General features: G+C 43.1%; 1 protein-coding gene across 1 annotated transcript in view; it reads left to right on the plus strand.

Annotated features, from left to right (window-relative positions):
- CCDC13 (coiled-coil domain containing 13) overlaps window positions 1–19,432 on the plus strand; it is a 35,835-nt gene that overhangs the window by 1,507 nt on the left and 14,896 nt on the right. The window contains exons 2-11 of the mRNA XM_065050256.1: window positions 521–744; window positions 5,672–5,817; window positions 8,141–8,274; window positions 11,242–11,331; window positions 11,577–11,693; window positions 12,864–12,968; window positions 13,083–13,247; window positions 14,317–14,493; window positions 15,634–15,834; window positions 17,381–17,514. Of these exons, the coding sequence (XP_064906328.1) occupies window positions 527–744; window positions 5,672–5,817; window positions 8,141–8,274; window positions 11,242–11,331; window positions 11,577–11,693; window positions 12,864–12,968; window positions 13,083–13,247; window positions 14,317–14,493; window positions 15,634–15,834; window positions 17,381–17,514 (1,487 nt within the window). The 5' untranslated portion in view covers window positions 521–526. The remainder of the gene's footprint in view (window positions 1–520; window positions 745–5,671; window positions 5,818–8,140; window positions 8,275–11,241; window positions 11,332–11,576; window positions 11,694–12,863; window positions 12,969–13,082; window positions 13,248–14,316; window positions 14,494–15,633; window positions 15,835–17,380; window positions 17,515–19,432) is intronic.

Consider the following 19,432-nt stretch of genomic DNA (forward strand, 5'->3'; position numbering starts at 1 on the left):
ATGGTTAGAAATGTGGGGAAAAGATGCAAGCCACACTCTCAGTGTCTAAGGCATTAGGATAAACAGGGATTTTTCTTCCTCTGTATTAACCCAAAAATTATATTAACCCAAAAATGAGGAGATCTGCAGCTCTTTTTGAAAGGTGGGAAGGAAGGCTGAATGGTTCAGTCTGTGTTCCCTTTAGTCAGTATAATGTGGTTGCCACATTTGCTTGGATTTGACCCTGACTTGCTCTTCTGTAAAAATGTTTGGTTAACCAGATGTGTTTAATAACATTTGAAAACATTGCTCTTTGGAGTGAAAAAGACCTGAAAACTTTTTTGAAGACTGTTTGAAAGCCATTTATGGCACAAGGCGCTGGGGCTGAAGAGCACAGAGGCTGAGAGGAAGAGGTGGCAGGGAGACTGTGCAGCGGTCAGGAGGAAAGACTGCAAAGCAGCTGCTAGAGAAGGATGTTTCTCAAAGCAGTGTCCATCTCTGCTCTCTGTTGCTTTTTGTTTTTGTCTCGTTATGCTTTTAGTAAACAATGGAGTCAGGCCTAACGGTGAATGAACAGTCTAAAAGCCAGTTTAAGGCTTATCAAGAACAACAGCAAAGGAGGCTGCAAAATCTAATGGAGAGGAAGAAGGAAAAGCAGAACAGTCAGAAGGGTGATAACAGCAATGGAAAGGAGAATTTTGGAATCCCGAATGAGCTAAACCTGTTTGAAACAAGACAACCTGTAAAAGAAGACGACAGCAAAAGGTAAAGGTGTAGCAGCACTGTTCCTTTGGGAAGTCACAGAAATACATTTTACATGTGATCTTATGAAAGTTGTACGAAGTGGACAGAGCACATATTGGGCTTTCATTATCCTGAGAAGAATCTCACTGTCTCTAAAATGTTTATCCTCAGAGATTTGTGATGTGTTTTTTATTACCAGTGTTAAACAAAATGAAGAGTGGCAGAACAGAGGGGTTAAGGGTGACGTGCTAGGGGCAGATAGACACTGTGTGATGAAATCCAGTCACTCAGGATTCCTAACCTTCTCAGAACTGTTGGTTAGTTCTTTCCTAGCCTTATAAACAAACATGACTCATTTCCAAAGGCAGATAAGGGTAAAGCAGCTACTGGGTGCAAACTAAAGGCCTGCAGAGTAGGAGAGTGTTCCCTTGGCTCTTTTTGCAATGTAACCTGATTTAGCAGATCAAAAGACAGACAGCTATACAGGAGGGTCTCATAGATGGAGTTATACAAGGTATGATTTTAAATCTTACTGGGCACAGGGCGTTGGGTTTTACCTCACCCACTGGGGTGGTACCTGGATTACCAGGACATTGGACACTCTGGTGTGGATCTCTCTGGATCTTGTTTGTGGAGCTGAGTCATAATTCAATTTACTGGAGCAGAGATTTGCAGCCCCAGCCCAGATCATTCATCCTAGGGTATAGTCAGTCTTTACTTCTGACCCAATTAATAGTTTTTTACAAACTAGAACAGGTCTGAAGTTGGACACATCCCAAAGATGTCTGCAGTTTCTACAGTGTTGGCTCCTCAGGGATTTTCTCCCTGATGGTGGTGATGCCAGCTGAAGAAATCCACACTTCTGCTCCCCACTTGCAGCTGTGCTGATGCAGCTGTTTGCTGGAAGCTGGATTCACTTTCTAGGGAAAAGATTATTTTATTATCAGGTCATTTCAGTGACCCAATTTACAGCTTTAGCCCCATGTACTGTTTTATAGGCACCTTGATAGGGTGATGTACTGTGATCCAGGGCCAGGAACGAGGAGCGGGCAGCTCTGCCCAAACCAGCAGATTATGGGTGGAAAACCACAGTTAGGCAAATACCTTTGTGCCAGTTTCCCCTCCCAGAATCCAGAGTGGGGAAGGGCACCTCTACCAAAGTTCATCAAGCCACTAACCAAGTTTGATTAGGTTTAAATGCTGATATTCCCTCTGTGTTACACAGAGCAACTCCCTGCAACTCCCTGTTTCTGGAAGTTGCTTCCTTGAACACCCAAGAGCAAAAGCTGCAGCAGAGCTTTTGTGAAGCTGCAGAGAACACAGGAGTGAACCACTGAAACTTGCAGGTGCTTCTGGGAATGTGGTGTTCACACTACGAAGGAAATCTGTGTGCAAACAGGGAGCTGACCTTCTATAAATTAATGCTCTTGCCATGGCATTATACATTAGACTCATGGAATTGTTTAGGTTGGAAAAGACTCTAAGATCGTCAAGTCCAACTGTTGACATAACACTGGCACTGCACCATGTCCCTAAGAACCTCATCTCTGCGTCTATTCAACCCCCCAGGGATGGTGACTCCAGCACTGCCCTGGGCAGCCTGTTCCAATGCCCCACAGCCCTTTGGGAAAGAAATTGTTCCCCAGATCCAACCTCAACCTCCCCTGGCGCAACTTGAGGCCGTTTCTTTGTGTCCCTGTCTCCCCTCAGCTCCTGTTCTCCAGCTGAACCCCCCAGGTCCCTCAGCCGCTCCCATCACACTTGTGCTCCAGACCCTCACCAGCTCCGTTCCTTTTACTGAGGTGCAGAGTCCAGGGTTGTCCCAGCAGTTCTCTGCCATTTACAATTTAGTAATTCAGGTCTGAGCAACTCAAGAGCTGTTACTTAACTCTGTTTTCAGTGGCACTGACTGTTGAAAGTCCCTGTTTGACATGACAGGTGTAGCAGGTTCATCTGGATTCTCCTTTGCTTATGTACATCTGCATTCAGCAAACAAGTGGTTATGAGTGTATCAAATCCAGGGAGGATTTTCTTCTGGAAGGGATTCACCAGGATGTACTTTGCACTATTCCCATGACAACATGGTAGAAACTTGTTCCAGAATAACAGGACTCCATATGCTCTGCAGTGACGGCGATTTCAGCACGTCAGTGTTGTTTATAGCGGTGCTTAGAAAACATTCCCCTCTCAGAAGTCTCCGTTCTTCTGAGCCTTGGGAGTTCATCTTTCCTTCCTCCCATCCTACTCCCAGATTTAGTTTAGGCGATTGTTTAGCTGACACATCTGTCTTTCTGTTTTGTTCTTTCTGTTACTTTATTCTCCCTGCTCTGTTTGGTGTATTTAAGATTAAGTGATCCTCCCCATCCCAGGGAGAATCTGTAACAAAGCTGGGAAAGACACCTGAATTTCAGTTATAGACCCTGCTCATAAGCTTCACCTCATTCTATCTCCTTGAACTAGAGTGAGAAGTGTTACCTTTCCGCAGCCTGTTTCTTTTGGCTGACATCTTGTAGCTGAGCCACTTGAGTGGAACCTGCTACCTCCTCTGTGACATGGAGACCCACTGTGGGATGGGATGGGATGGGATGGGATGGGATGGGATGGGATGGGATGGGATGGGATGGGATGGGATGGGATGGGGAAGTTTCTCAGAGGAGACTCAAGCTCTTTGCAGTTGGGATTTCTGTCCATCCTACTCTAAGTGCTTTTTATCAGGACTTGGAAGCCAGCTCTGAGGAAGACATTGCTGATCAGGTGTGCTAAGAGCTTCGAAACCTTTTCTCATGTTAATTCCCTAACTGTTAAAAATCTCTTTGTCCGTGTGTGTCTAATGAGATCTGAAGAGTTTCACCACTCACTTCTGAGTGGCGCATGTGGGAATAACTTAGTTTTGCCTTTTCTCTGCTCAGATTGCTGTTTTCTTTCTTCTCCTTTGTAAACAGCTGCCTTTGATCTCCCTTTGATTTGCAACTTTGAAACAGAAGTGCAGTTCTTAATTACAGATTGTGAATCGTGTCATAAATTGGCTGTGCTGTTCATGGCGGTTCTTTAAGGGTCATTTATTCTGACATGTACATATGGTGTGTGCATTTAAAAGCTCCAAAGTGTAGTTGGAGCAAAAAGCTTGCTAAAACTTTTGAATAGAAAGGATTTAGCTGACTATTGAGCTAACTGTGGATCTGTCTATAGCCACCAGTATGCACTGTGTCAACTCGACTTTATCCAACTCTCTGTGACCATCCAAGCTACCTACTTCTATTTCAGTCTGGAGCAAGTAGTCTATAGGCCAAAGGGGTGGGAGACTAGTCTAGATTAAGTTACCAAAATGTAGACATTCAGGGTCACACTGTAGATAAGAATCTTAGATCAATTGTTCTGGCTGGCTTAGGTGTCTAGGGACATCTGAGATCATAGATTCACAGAATAGTTTGGGCTTACCCAGAGAGATGGTGGATGAACCATCCCTGGAGACATCCCAGGCCAGGCTGGACGGGGCTCTGAGCAACCTGAGCTGGTGAAGATGTCCCTGCTCATGGCAGGGGTGGCGCTGGATGAGCTTGGAAGGTCCCTTCCAACCCAGAATTCTATCATCAGTGCCCTTTGTGGCAGTTAGAGAGCGATTCAGGTCACCCTGCAGTGGCAGCTGCTCTGTAAGCAGCACTGGTTGTATTGACCAGACCTTCTGTGACTTTTGTGCGTGTTTTATCACAGAGAGACACCTGTGTCTCGGTACGGAGCGAGACCCTGTTCTGAAACCCAGATGAGGGAGATGAGGAAGCTCAGATGGGAGGAAAGAGGAAACCCAGAGGGGGGCAGAATGGGAGCTGCTGACTTGAACCAGCAGCATCTGTACCACAAACACATTTACTGCAGGCTGCGTCAGTACAGCTTCTCTTAGCACATTTGGTTTCCTCTCTGGGAAATGAAAACAGGGTCATTTCCATTCTGAAACGCTGCTATCTGGAGGACTCTGGCTAAAAGATATGTCTGATGTTGGAGGATGTTAGTAATTCTTTGGGCTGGCTTGTGTGTCTGTGCATGGCAAGTACTCTCTGAGATGCTCTTGATTCTCTGACTGGGCCACAGATTTTGTCCTGAGAACCCTGTGTCCTGGCTGCTGGTGTCATGTAGGGAGCTCACATAATCCTGGGACATCTCATGTAGGGAGCTCAGATAGTCCTGGGACATCTCAAATAGATGCCTGAGTGCCCATGATTAAATAACCCCCTGAGGCCTCAGCTTCTGGTTTTTGCATTTGGAAGAACCACCAGGTAAGGACAGCAGAGAGACTGAAGTTATTAATTCTCTGGATGTCTTAAAGAGATTAAACTCATGGATGTTACTGAATGTACTGAAGAACAGGAGAAGCAAGGCTTTTTGATACTTTTTTGTTTCTAAATGAATTCCAAAAAGCAACTTTAACAATACAAACTGATGCCAGGCCATCCTGGTGGGGTTCCTAGAAAGTCAGTTGAGGATACAGGAAATTGATCTTTTGTGAGTTGCTATGAATTATGCTTTAATTTTTAAAGAAAGAACCTCAGGAGCAGCTTTTGTGGCTGGTGCTCTCTTGGCTTCTATTGGCTTCAGTAAGTAGAGAAAGTAAAGCCTGAATGTCACGGATGCTGAATGGTGAGCCTGCAAGGTTTCCTCTGAAGTATCAGATAAGTAAGACTTGGTGAGATAAGACTATTCAATGACCTCAGGAACCCTGAAAATATACATGTTTGCCTCAGAAAACACAAGGAAGTGCAGGATTTTTGAAGAAGAAATGAGTTAAATGAATAGGTCAGGTCATTAACTTGGGTTCTGATCTAAGGTTCTGCTTAATTCAGTCAAGTAAGCTCAGCTCATCCAGCATAAAGTAATTTCATTATTTTACTTCTGGGAGCGACTATGGGAAGCACATGACAGTGACATTTGCCATCGTGGCTTATTTTTTCCCCAGGTTGCTTGAGGTTGAGAATGAGCAGCTCCAAGATCAGCTTCGAGAGGTCCGAGATGAGAACTGCAGGCTGTACAAACTGCTGGCAGAGAAAGATTTCGAAATAAAGCAGCTCCAGAAAAAAATACAGGACAGATTGGCTTTGTCAGGTGAACACAGTAAATTTGTATTCTCACTACGTTAGTTCCAGTGTTTGCTTGATGCTGATGACAATACAGGTAGGATAATGGATTCATTGTGAGCTCCTGACAGTGAAATATTCATGTGATGTCTCTTTACCTGCTTTGTGCTGAAAAGGAGTGTTTCAGTCGCATTGTGGCTGCCTCCATTTCCACTCCTGTAATAAGGGAAAAGCAAAATTCAGCTCTCAGCTGAGAGAGACTTGTTCTCTGTTTTGCAATAGCACTGAAACCACTTGGCTCTGATCTTTGAAAAATAATTAGACACCTGGGTGTAGATTTATTCAACGCACACAGCTGCTACATAAACTTACAAGGGACTAAGCTGATGCTATTTTGCATTTGCAGAGTTCGCTAAACATCAATGTCTTTCCCATGTGAGGAACTTCGTCACTTTATTTGCAGAGGGAAGTTACTCGCAATGGTTTGACATGATAGCACTTTACACATGAGCCTTACACTCCCCTTTGGTTTCATGAGCTCCAAAATATGAATAATACTACTCCTCGTTTTAGAGAGCTGTTGAAATCACATCTGAGGCAGTCAGATCAGACCTAAGGCACAAAATATTGGTAACTATGTGTCTCTTAATATAAGTATAGTGCTCTTTTAGGGTACACAGTGATCTCTGTTTCTCTTCTGCAAACTTGCTCTTATTGGCACGAAAATGATAATTCATAGAAATCCTATTTTGGAAACAAAATCTGTTAATGTCAGAGAGTGGTGTTGCAGCTTTCTCTTCTACATAGTATTAAATTCCTTATTCAGGCTCCTTTTGTTTGCCTGAACAGGGCACATGTAGGATGCTCCTGAATGCAAAATCCAGCTTCTAAAGTGGTTTGGGTGTCCTTCGAAAACTGAACTGTGCAGCTGCGCCTCCTCCACTGGGTGCCACTGTTGTTCAGGACAGCAGCCAGAACTAAATAACACTTAAATTACACCTTCCTTCTTAAAAACTATCTGTAGCTTGTGTTTAGGAGAGATTCTAAGCTATTTCTGAGTCAGGACCAGGAGCCAGATGTACTTTTTCAGCTGCTTTGGCTGACTCGCATCCCAGCTTGGGGCGGTTTGCTTCCCAATCTACATTGTGGGAGGAGACTCACCCCACCTTGCATGGGAATTAAAAGCTTTGATTAAACGTGTGCCACACGTTTGAAGAGCATCGCATGGAAGCACCAGCCTGGCTTTGGGTTAGTTTGGTACTTACTTTTTGGTTCTTAGCAGCCGTTAATTTATTATGAAAACTAAGGGGAAAGTGGCTTCTAGATGAGAGGGGAAACATTTATCAGATAAAGGAGTAAGAATAGTGGAAATGCGTTTAAAAATAATGAATTTATTCTTTTCTCTACAATGGTTTTGAATAGTGACATGGCATCATATTCTGTTCTTACCTGTATTCCACATAACCCCTTAATGTCTCTAGGGGTTTTGTAGACTCAGAATTCACTTAATACATCTCACCCCAGTTTTTGAATATAGTTTTCACAGGTGTCAGTAGAAAGGTCATTAATTCAGAGCCCTGAAGGAGGATGAAAGAGTTAAGAAGGATGACAACAGCCAAGTTCAATCTTCATATGTTTCACCAAGGATTTGTTATCGTAGGCTCATGTTCATTGCTGAACTAGAGGTTTTTGTGGACATTATTGATTTTGCACTCATGCGAGAACTTTTCGTCACTTACATGATGTTAGCAAAAGCCAAGTGACACTAATCAAACCCTCTCTGATGAGGAGGTGAATGAAGAATCTGTTTAAAAGAGCAATTAAAAGGCTAATACAGGAAGGCTCCATGTATAATCGCAAGGGACGTATAAATAGAATGAAAATTCCTGGACATTACCCAGGATCCAATTGTGTTAATGTGCCTGACCTTTTAGGACAGATGTCTAGAAAAGTTGGCACCTCTGTTTCAGCAGTAGTAAACAACCAAAACAACACAGAATTTGCCCCAAAAACCTGTTCATAACTGTCCTTCCAGCAGAAAACACCTCTACCCTTGTGATGTAGTAAAGTTGCTGTGACCGCTGTTGTAGCCTCTTGACGTGTGGCTGTTGCTACAGTGTGAAACGCGGCTTTGCTTGTCACAAAGTGACGCCGATTCAAAGGCCCAAGCGATCCAGCTGGAATCACTGACGCTGCTTCCCCTCACTTGTTCACTGAAGTGCCTGGCACAGCCCTGAGAGAAGCGGATTAGACAATAAAAGTACACTGTGCGCCAAACAGAGAACAAAAGCGTCATCTCTTCTGCATCTTGCCTGGAAAATATGTCCTTTGCTTTTGTCTGTGCTTTTCAGGTTTCACTGGAGATGCCGCAGCTACTAAGATCGTTGAATTGGCCAAAAAGAATCGTGAGATAACTGCAGAGATTGAGAGTGAAAAAGCCAAAGTGAAGCAGCTGAATAACAAAGTCAAAGAGCTGGAGAAAGAAGTGAGGCGCTTTTCTTGTTCTCTTTTTCAGTGCCGAAACATAGAAATCCAGCTTTTGGGATAGAGGAGCTGTAGAAACTGGGTTTAGTTCATCTTCCTATTTTGAATTTGCTCCGTGCTTGCGTTGAGGTTTTGTAATCTCTGCCCATGATAGGAGAGATGTGTCCTTACTTGTTTCCACCTTTGCAGAGAGGAGGTGCTAGGAAAGGATATCAGTAAGTTATAATGAGAAAAAGATCGATGAAATACCAATTAGGAATGTTAATTTGTATTTGAGGCACAGAAGCTTTTCTAGAATTACAGCAACGATATTTTTTCTGATTTTTTGTGTGTGTGTGTGAGAAGCAAATTTCATACCATTATATCTTACATTCCCACCTCATTAATACCAAACACTAATTAGTATTCTATTCTTCTAAGCTTTATTCATCCACATAATGAAAGCTGTTTTCTGGCATAAGTACTTCCAAAACTGACACACTTACAAACTAAATCACTTAAGACAGCAAATCTTCATTCAGACAAGTTTATTTTTCTGGTTTAGTATGACTTTTTTTATATATGTTAACCTTTCACAGGAATTATTTTGCTCAGGTGACAGCTGAAATGAAAATTAGATGTTCTGATGTCAATGCTTACTTTGTTCATTGGCAGCTACTGTTCTTCTTTACACCATACTGGTAAAATTGTAGATAACTTTAATGCTTTTTTTCTGCATGTGCTTCCTTAGAAGGCATCATTTAAATTCATCAATAATATTTATCATGCTACCTAATGTATTTTGACTCCAGTTTCACAATCCTTATTATCATGAATCATGCATCTATATGAATCTATACCTGAAAGATTAAGAAATAATAGATGAAATGTTTGAGAACTATATAAATCCAGAGTGTTCTGGTCAGAGGGGTCTTGTCCTGGCTAAGAAATATCAGGTGTAGCTGTGGACCTACAAAAATCACACCAGTGGAGGAGCAAGCCATGAATAATATCAAGAAAAATCACTTTGGTTGTAATTTGGTTATGATCCCCTACTGCAATGGCCATTATTCAAACAGAGATTTAAAATATCGGCAGGTATTGACTTGAAAGAAAGGACCACAGGCATTTTAGGAAAGGAAATCAAACTCAAAGCAAATAGAAATATTTGACCTGTTGTTGCAGGTCAAGGCAGAGAGGGACCCTTTAGATATGGACTAACCTGTCCTTAGACACCAGCACTATCGAATCAAACCCAAACAAAGCAACTCGTGTAATCCAAGACAAAGGTGAACCCCAATGTGAACCTCACTGGTCTGTATTTTCTCACAGCCTCGCTTGAGACGGCTCTTTTCTAAACTAAGGGCCGCTGGTTGAGTTTGTATATTGTACTTGTTCAGTAGAACTATAAGAAGATGTAAAATGAGAATGAAATTAAAGCATCGTGGGAGGTATCGATGAAAAACGTGAGTGGTGAAAGAGAAGAGCTGTCACAGACAGGAACCTGCAGCCATTCGTGTCTCTTCCAGAACTCTTAAGCCGAGCTGGATCACTGTCTAGACACACTCATCTTTTTCCACTGATGTAGAAAGAACCAAGACAACCAAAGTGCAATTTGGTTGCCCACATGATGCCACTTGACCTCTCAGACACCTGGATGCTCTCAAGTGCCTCAAATGGGACTAGAGAGCGACAAAACCGAGTCCTTGATGTAATGTAGAGTGAGCTGAAGATCAGAGTTCCCTGCTTGTATTGACCAGACTCTGTTCTTTATGGAGACACCCACACTGAAAACAGGGAGAGTTTTAATTTGCAAGCTGAGTCTCATCCTTTCTGCTACTTCTAGACAGCTTAAATTCTGCTAAATGAATGGTGGTACATTGCAAATGCATCACAATATGTACTTTTACTGCTGGAAAATATAATTGTTAGCTCTTTGCTCATATGAAAACTGAAAAATACATAAATCACAAGTGTTTTAACATGACCCACAAACAAAATGGAAGTTGTGGCCGTTGAGCAATCGCTTAGCAAAGGGTGGGTTGTGTAAATAAAGGCTGCAAGCAGAAAATTTCCTTTGAATTTGACCTCACAGCTGCCAACGCTGGCTGGAGTTTCTCATTCACAGGCCATTGACTCGAAGAGTTTATGAATTGGATAGAAAGGGAGGCCTGACCATTGGTTTACTTGCAAAGAAAGGGTAACATTAGAGCTGGGGCTGAGTTACACTCTTATGTTTCCCCAGATATCGCTTTAATGAAGAATATATTCCTCTGAGCTTTCTTTTATTCAGGCAAATAATCAAGATTTTCTGCCCAACTCAAAGAATGAAGTCTCGGCCATTTAAAGCAACATTTCCCAGCTTTTCCAGCTCCAAATTCCTGTACCTCAGTATAGTAAGAAGTCTTTGCAACCTGTCTTCATAAACTGTGGCAAGCAGTAAGAGACGTTTTCTTCACAGGTTGGGAAATGCTACCTCAGGGCTATCCCAGCTAAAGAAAAAGAACCTTACCATCATTACTAAATAGCGATTTCCCCTATTAAATTCAGCTGGTAAATAGATTTTCCTGAAGAGCGGGGAAACTGGCATCCAGAATCCAGAGGCGACATCGTGACCTGTACTGTGTTTGCATTTATAAACACTCATTTTATGAACCCGTGGTGATAAAATCTCTCAGAGATCTCCATGCTCAGCAGCTGATCCCATCTCAGCAAATGAGAGACATTTTTTACTGCAGCTTTTCCCCAGTAAACTAACACACACTTCTTGGGAAAGCACTTCAGGAAAAATTGCATACTTTGGTACTGATTGCATTTAAAAGAAAAGGAGAAATGAAGTTGGTTTGGGTGTTTTGTTTGTTCTTTTTTAGAGTAAATGAACTTTCAGGATCATCACAATTGCTGTTGTACTTTTTTCTAATTAATCTTCCATGGAGGTATGTTTTTCATTGAATCTACTTTATAATAATTCATTATTTTTGTCTTCCAGCTACAGGCATCTGTGGAAAAAATACATTCTCTTGGTGGTTGCGATGCAGGAATCAAGCAATCAACTCTGAAGATGATAGAAGGAAACTTGGTACGAATTGTAGTTGAAGAGAGGAAATCAGAAGCTGATACTTAGTTTACTCCTATTTCTTTCCTTATGACAAGGGTGTACCCCTGTCCCTAGTTTTCTGACCTAATTGCTCTGTTTGTACCTTTTCTATGATCCCCCAAATTAGGGGAGGCAGATTCAGTGATCCTGATGGATTCATGGATCTTAATCACATCCGTTTGTCCCTGAGGATGCTGTTCTTACCAAGTACATTCTTCTCTTCAAAGGCTGAAAGTCCAGAGGTGAAAGCACTGCAAGAAAAATTAACCACGGCCAACTTTAAAGTGATGGAATATCGTAACCAACTCCAATCTGCAAAACAGGAGCTGAAGATGACCCAAAAGGTACCGTTGCAGGACACGGTTTGTGGCTTCTTTTCTTTAGAGCTTTGATTAAGCCTCTGTGAAGTATTCCAGTGAACTGGAAGGAGGTAAGAGAAGACACGGGTGTAAAGGTTGTATTGGAGAGATACACACATCGACACACAGATTTCACACTCTGCCGCCACAGCTGGACGACTGAATCTGCTATTGCTGTTGCTGTATGGGTACAAATTTGTAAGGTTTGGAAGTCCCAGTTCAGCAAAATAGACTTGTGGTTGTCCTGAAGCATACATTCAGGGCCATTCCTCCTCTCCAAACCATTTAATTATGTATTTATTTTTAATGTAGGCTTCAGTCCCATGGAAATCAATGGGATTGAAGACCATGCTTGGACTAAAGCACGTCTTTAAACAGTTTGTTGGAGTGACATCCAGAGTAACCTTTTCCTCTGATTCATGATGGATTTAAATGCGTTACTATGTGCTCCATTTCCTTTGGTTTCATTCCTTTGCGTAAGGGACCTGCAATGCAGATCAGAGTAGAGAATGCGGTCCTAAAAATAGAACTCTGCTGACCTTTTTATAAATAATTCAAATGCTCTTCATACTAACTTTAGCTCTCGTTAATGTGGCTGTGGCGGAATTGTGCAAAAGAGATTGGCTTAAATCCTGATTGCAAGGGTGTGAATTAAGACAGTAACTCTATTGCTGTTTAGTTCTGGTTAAGTGTTCCTTGCATCAAAAATAATTGCATAGATTGAAAACTGTTAGTAATGCTTAGTAAACCTTGGTGATGTGTTTGAATTCTTACAGGAGTAGCACAGTTTGACACCCTACAGCTACATAGTACAATTCAATACTCTCCATAGGTAGGCAGCAAAGTACAGGTACCCATTTTTTAAAAAGCAAAGAATATTACTGAAACATCAAAACACTGAATTACACACCTCACAAATGGAAATAATTCATGTTAACCAACCCCCTCCTAAGCACCAACACTCTGTGTTGTGATAATGACCTGAAAGAGCTTATGTGACGCAGGATACCGAATATCAGATACAGGCGATAAAGGCCTCTGTGTATAGAGACAGAGTTTTGTGTTCACTCACGGAGAGAGCAGCTTTTCCTCCCCTCTCCTCAACTCATGTATTTCAGCCCAGCCTTGTTGTTGATGTCGATCCCTTTTTCGTAGCTTTTAGCAAATGAAGTTGGTGAAGATGTGAATATTCAAAGTCTCTTGACCAATTCTGGCAGCTGGCGTGGACGGGCCCAGCAAATTCTTGTTCTCCAAAGCAAGGTGAGATGAAACCCTGCATGGGTAAGCTGGGTGCTCTTTCTACATGGAGGTGTTACCTCTGTTTGAGTTAAAGATGCTGTTAGATCTAGATGAGTTGTCCTTCTTGTCCCCTAGGTTCGAGAGCTGGAGAATCAGTTGGGTCAAAACAAGACCAGAACATCAGTGAGTGAGACTGATGAGGAACTGCTGGCTCTTACTGATCTGAGGAAGTTGTCAGCCCAAGAGAAGAACTTGCTGAAGATTCGCAGCTTGGAAAAAGAGAAGAAAGAAACTTTGGAGGTAAAAACCTCTGAGTCATGTTTGGATATAAGTTAAGACATCTCCAGGCACTGTTAAATATGAGCATCCCACACACACCCCGTTTATCTGTGTGGCTGTACATTTGAACAGAATAAAGTTGAGAATTACACCAGAGGCGTTCCGAAAATGGGTCTTACCCTCCATCTATCACATGTTGTTGTTACAAAAATCAACAAGCATCCAGCATTTAGGGGTTGAGAGAGGCAATAGTTAGTAGCACATGTAGTAAACCCTGAGGTGGAAAGGATACATAGGCCTGTGTCCACAAGAAACATGAGTAGTGGTGGTCAGCTACACATATCTCGCTGTGCTCCTTTCCTGTATTTGCTTCTATAAATGCCATCTGGCACCATCCCAGAGCTTGATTAGCTGCTGCTTTTCCACCACAATTTAACCGTGCAACAGAATGAGCGATGGGGTGATACACACCTTTCACTCTCGGCCATGAGAATGAAAGAGAAGATTTATAGCTACAGGCACAGGGCACAGGGAAGGTTTTCCTCAATAACTGTCACCTGCAAGGTTCCTCTTCTGCCTTAGTGTTTTCAGGCTCCATTCACAATAATTTCCCTTGTACTTGCCCATTACTACTTACCCGTTCCATGCTCCCTGGACAGTTTTGTCTAGGTAAAGTCATGGCACAAGAGGCAGCATATGCCAAGGACAGCTTCTAATAGATAGTGTGGCATCACCACCGGGTATCTGGAAGGATGAGAGTTTCCCCATGGAGAATTGTGGGGCAAATGAAAAAGCAGGAGCGCACAGACTTATGTTTTAAGACAAAATAATAATTTGCTTCCTGGCACAGACTGAATCACCCTAAGCCCCTTGTATTCCCAAGCAGATAGATAGGCCTTTCTGATGCTGGCAAGCAGGCAGTGAGTAGTAGCATTTATAATTCCTACTTGCTTAGGGATGATATGCAATCCCAGTTCCATTTTTTTAGATTCTACCAGGCAATGTGTGGTTCCTTTAACTCACCAAAGCACCTGGGGCTCAGTGATGGGTTATAACTGTCATTTCCTATGGTGTGTTTGCATCACTGCAGAAACTCACGGGGGAACACGATGCTCTCCAAAAAAGTCATGAGGAATTGAAAAAAAGACTTGACGCTTCAAAAGCCAGGAACAAAATACTGTGCAGTGAAGTGAAAACCCTGAAGGGACAGATCGTAACCTTGCTGGAGAAAGGAAAACACGACGATGAGCTCATAGACGCCTTACTGGTATGGTCTGACTATTCTTGCTGATCCCAGCTCCTGCAGATCAGCCCTCTTTCTGTAAGTGACAAAACATGATGTAATTTAGTGACACGGTGATACAGACAACCTCAGGGCATGCAGGAGCCTGATGAATCAAACTCTGACAGCCAGAGGTTTCCTAGTCAGCTAAAGCCCTTCTGCATTTTGGATATGATCGTATAAAGGCTGCCACAGCACCAGGTGTGACACAGCTGTGGCCAAGTGGCTTTGAGCTACAAATATTGGAAGAAAAGTTTTGCAGAAGGATTGAAATAGGATTGTCCGACCCCTGAAGCTGGACTGTAGATACTGTTCTGCTTTCAGTTCCATTGGTAGATTTTTTGCTCTTAGAATGCTTGCAATCTTGCACTTTCATTTGTTCTGTTACACAGCCCAAAACACACAAGCTGAACCATGAGTCCTAAACCTTGTGCACATTCACTTGCAGTAGCTGGAGCTGAGATTTGACCCCTTCAAAACCAAGAGTGTTAGCAGAGGCTCAAGATACAGTTACGCTGAAATAAATGGCTGCTGTCACGATCTTGCAGGACCCTTTTGTCCTGCCATGGTTCTAAATACTCTTCCCCAATTACAATAATAATTAAAAAAATAAAGAGAAAAAAATGCCACAGCACATTAGGCACATTACAGAGGAGCCAAATAACAGTTGTCACTTGGGCTAAGTCTGAGCATTCTCACTAGAATTATTACAGAAAGATGTGAGTTTGCTTGGGAACAAATGGTTAACCTGCTTTATCCCTTACATCAAAGAAGCGCATTGCTTGCAGTTTGTTGGCCTGATAGACCAAACCATCTGATAAGTGTTTGATTTGTCGATGTGAGAAAAAGTCCAAAACCCACTGGTAAAACAGCCTAACCTCATAGCTGCCGTCTGATACTACCCTTGTCTTTTAATGTCACTGTCACAATCTGATTGTGTTCTGATTTCACAAAAAGCACATTGAAACGGAACAAATTCTTGGGGTAGCACTGGTGACATGAGTGTGCTCACACCAAGGGTTTTGGAATTCTAAATTAGTGTTGTGGAGTGTGTAAAACACTCAGAGTGTAAATAACCATCGTGTACAGAAGTGAAGATCTCACTCATCGTTTTTATTTTATCAGAGCCAACAGAAGCAAATGCAGGAGATCTTAAAGGACCTGAGCCAGCAGGATGAGAAGAACAAGGAGTCTCAACAGGTGCTGGGGCAGCACTTGAACAGCGAGGTTCAGAAACAAAACTGCCTTATAGAGCAGCTCCGACAGATGGTGGCTGAACGAGAGGCAAAGGTTAAAGAGCTGGAAGAGGAGATCAGGCAGCTTCAGGTAGAGAGTCAGAAGTCATTAACTAGAGGAGCACACTTCATTAATCATTTTAGATCTGCACTTCCACTTCCTTCTCTCTCATTGTTTGCGATGGTTGGTAGCTTGAGACACTGATACCTGCTCTACTGACTGATGGAGTCATAAATTCTCATGGAATTCTCTCTTTTAACTCTGAATTTTCTTTCTGGTTTGTATGTAACTTTTTTTGCAAGCTGTTTAAGCAACAGAGAACAGAAATACCAATCACATCCACATGTGGCTTCATGCCAAGACCGTCACGTGGCTGACGGCAAGGGTTGGGCTGCAAGGGGCACTTCTTGGTATTCAGCATCCTTGACTGCTGAGGGAAGCAGGCAAACAAACCTGGGTGAGGTGAACATCAACAGCTGCCGTGGTACCAGCAGCAATAGGACCTCTAGTCAGTTATTCTCATCTCCCACTGTAATCCCCTTCAAAAACTTCCTTTATCTCAGGTGTCCGAGCTATTGATGTGAGTTTGATGGGCATCAGGCATATGGAAATTTAATTGTACAGATGAAAGAATTGGGAAGGTGGGCCCCTTTTGGGATAGTATGTTAAAAATGTTTTTGCAGAATCACAGAAGGGTTGGGGTTGAGGTTGGAAGGGACCTCTGGAGATCATCCAGTCCAGCCCACCTGATAAAGCAGGTTCACCTGGAGCAGGTTGCACAGGGTCGTGTCCAGACAGGTTTGAATGTCTCCAGAGGAGACTCCACAACCTCTCTGGGCAGCCTGTTCCAGGCTCTGGCACCTCAAAATGATGAAGTTTCTCCTCATGTTCAGATGGAACCTCCTGTGTTTCAGTCTGTGCCCGTTGCCCCTCACCCTGTCATTGGGCACCACTGAACAGAGTCTGGTCCATCGTCTTGACACCCACCCTGGAGATATTTATCAGCATAAATAAGATCCCTCTCAGCTTCTCTTCTCCAGGATGAACAGACACATCTCTCTCAGTCTTTCCTCATATGAAAAATGCTCCAGTTTTCACATTTTCAACTTTCGTGATCTAGTGTTGCAAACTGACACAGACAACGTGATCTTATTGCCAGAGCACGGGTGTAGGAGTTGAGAGGCAGCCCAATAACCTGCCAAAGGCTTCTTGTGTGGTCTGATATCGTACACTCAGGTTTGTTACAGTATTCAGACATCCAATTCCCATTGATACAAAACCCTCAAAGGGTAATAATGAGATTTTTAAATCCGTCAGTAATGGGGGCTAGAGATAAAAGATAAAACATGGATTAGGGACACAAACCAACAGTGCTGGCAATGGTAATGGTGGTGCTGCGCTGTGGGTTCTCTAACGACCCTGTATGTACCCCATGATTTCATAGGAAAATGCACTTTTTACTGACTTTTGCTTTGTTTCCATCCTGCAAGGGATAGAAACTAAAGCAAAATTGCTGAGGAGGTCCTGTTAATCCGAAGTTCTGGCATGCTTGTAGCAATACACTGATTAGGTATTGATGCAGCTATTTTCCTTTGAACTGTGTAATTGGTTTTTTAACCTGCTCCAACATTAACAGAAGAAATCTGCCCATCAAGAGGACAGTTCAGGAGCAGCTGATACACCTTCCGAGCACTCTGAAGATCCAGGTTTTACTCTGCTGAAGCCTCTGGCGTCAGGCAGCAATCAGTTTGGTAGGATTGGATCTGCTCGGTAAGAAAAACCCTTATGTCAGCATTGAAAATTGTTGTGTTATTAAAAAATGTGGTTTTCACAGACCGTTGTATCAAACCACGAGTGCTGTATGTGCCAACAGCTGTGGCAGCCTGTTTACAGTATATGGGAATGTCAAATCGCGTTATCTCTTGGACTTTCATCCTGGAACAGAGAAAGATATACAGACTTGCAGACATGACTACATTTGGCATGAGGGTAGCGCAGCTACTTCTCTTTCTCCAGCTCAGATAATGTTTATGTGGTCAACTTAAGTGCCTATGATTCTTCTCTCTTATGAGAAACGGAGCTTCTAATGAGCAGATTTCTGAAAGCAGGGTGGTGATTAATATATAACACCATTTTAGGTAAGCACTAAATCACTGGCGCATTATTTAAATCAATAAATACGCTTGGAGTAGAATTTACTTGCAGAAATGATGAAAACGCCTAATTTGTTCTTAACAAACGCCATTTTTAAAGCCTCACTGAGGACCATGTCATATGACATTAATCTTAATACAGCGGTAAATCTGATTTTTGTTTGCACTGATGTGACTCCTGCTGCGTAAAGGCACCATAATACCAGAGCAAGTTATATCCTTGCCTGGTAAAATGCTGGTTTTGTGGCAAAAGAATTCATGGTCTGATTGCCAGTGAGGATGTGAGACTGGTCTTCTGAGGAAGGAGGGAATTTTTCATCAGGTTAAAGTTGCAATTGTTTTCTTCTATGTAATTTTAACTCAACATGTCACTTTAGACACTGAAAATGGCTTTAAAATTGCCAGATGTATCCTTGAGTCTAAGTAGAACATTACTACACAATTTAAGAAAAGTTCTCAGGCCAGTCACTAGTGGTGTCCCCCAGGGGTCAGTGTTGGGTCCAGTCCTGTTTCACATCTTTATTGATGATTTGGATGAGGGGATTGAGACCATCATCAGCACATTTGCTGATGACACCAAGTTGGGAGGGAGTGTCGAGCTGCTGGAAGGCAGGAGGGCTCTGCAGAGGGATCTGGATAGACTGGAAAAATGGGCTGATTCCAATGGGATGAAGTTCAACAAGGCCAAGTGCTGGGTGCTGCACTTTGGCCACAACAACCCCCTGCAGCGCTCCAGGCTGGGCACAGAGTGGCTGGAGAGCAGCCAGACAGAAAGGGACCTGGGGGGACTAATGGACAGGAAGCTCAACATGAGCCAACACTGTGCCCAGGTGGCCAAGAAGGCCAATGGTGTCCTGTCCTGTATCCAAACCAGCGTGGTCAGCAGGACAAGGGCAGTGATCCTTCCCCTGTGCTCTGCATTGGGGAGGCCACGCCTGGAGTGTTGTGTTCAGTTCTGGGCCCCTCAGCTCAGGAAAGAGATTGAAGTGCTGGAGCGGGTCCAGAGAAGAGCAACACGACTGGGGAAGGGACTTGAGCACAAGCCCTATGGGGAGAGGCTGAGGGAGCTGGGCTTGTTTAGTCTGGAGAAGAGGAGGCTTAGAGCTGAGCTCAGCACTCTCTAGAACTACCTGAAGGGCAGTTGTAGCCAGATGGGGATTGGTCTCTTCTCCCAGGCAGTCAGCAATAGGACAAGGGGCCATGGGCTTCAACTCTGCCAGGGGAAATTTAGGCTGGAGATTAGAAAGCAATTCTTTGCAGAGAGAGTGGTCAGGCATTGGAATGGCTGCCCAGGGAGGTGCTGGACTCACCGTCCTGGAGGTTTTTAAACTGAGATTGGACATGACACTTAGTGCCAGGATCTAGTCAATGGACTGGAGTTGGACCAAGGGTTGGACTCGATGATCTCTGAGGTCTTTTCCAACCCAGTCCATTCTGTGATTCTTTGTTCAAGTTTAGAGTTAAAACATCCTTAATTTGAAAGTTTCTGGATCTCTGTTGTTATACGACTTTATTCTCCCACCTCTAACTCTGCA

The sequence above is a fragment of the Columba livia genome, chromosome 2 (assembly GCF_036013475.1).
Source record: "Columba livia isolate bColLiv1 breed racing homer chromosome 2, bColLiv1.pat.W.v2, whole genome shotgun sequence".
Classification (NCBI taxonomy): domain Eukaryota; kingdom Metazoa; phylum Chordata; class Aves; order Columbiformes; family Columbidae; genus Columba; species Columba livia.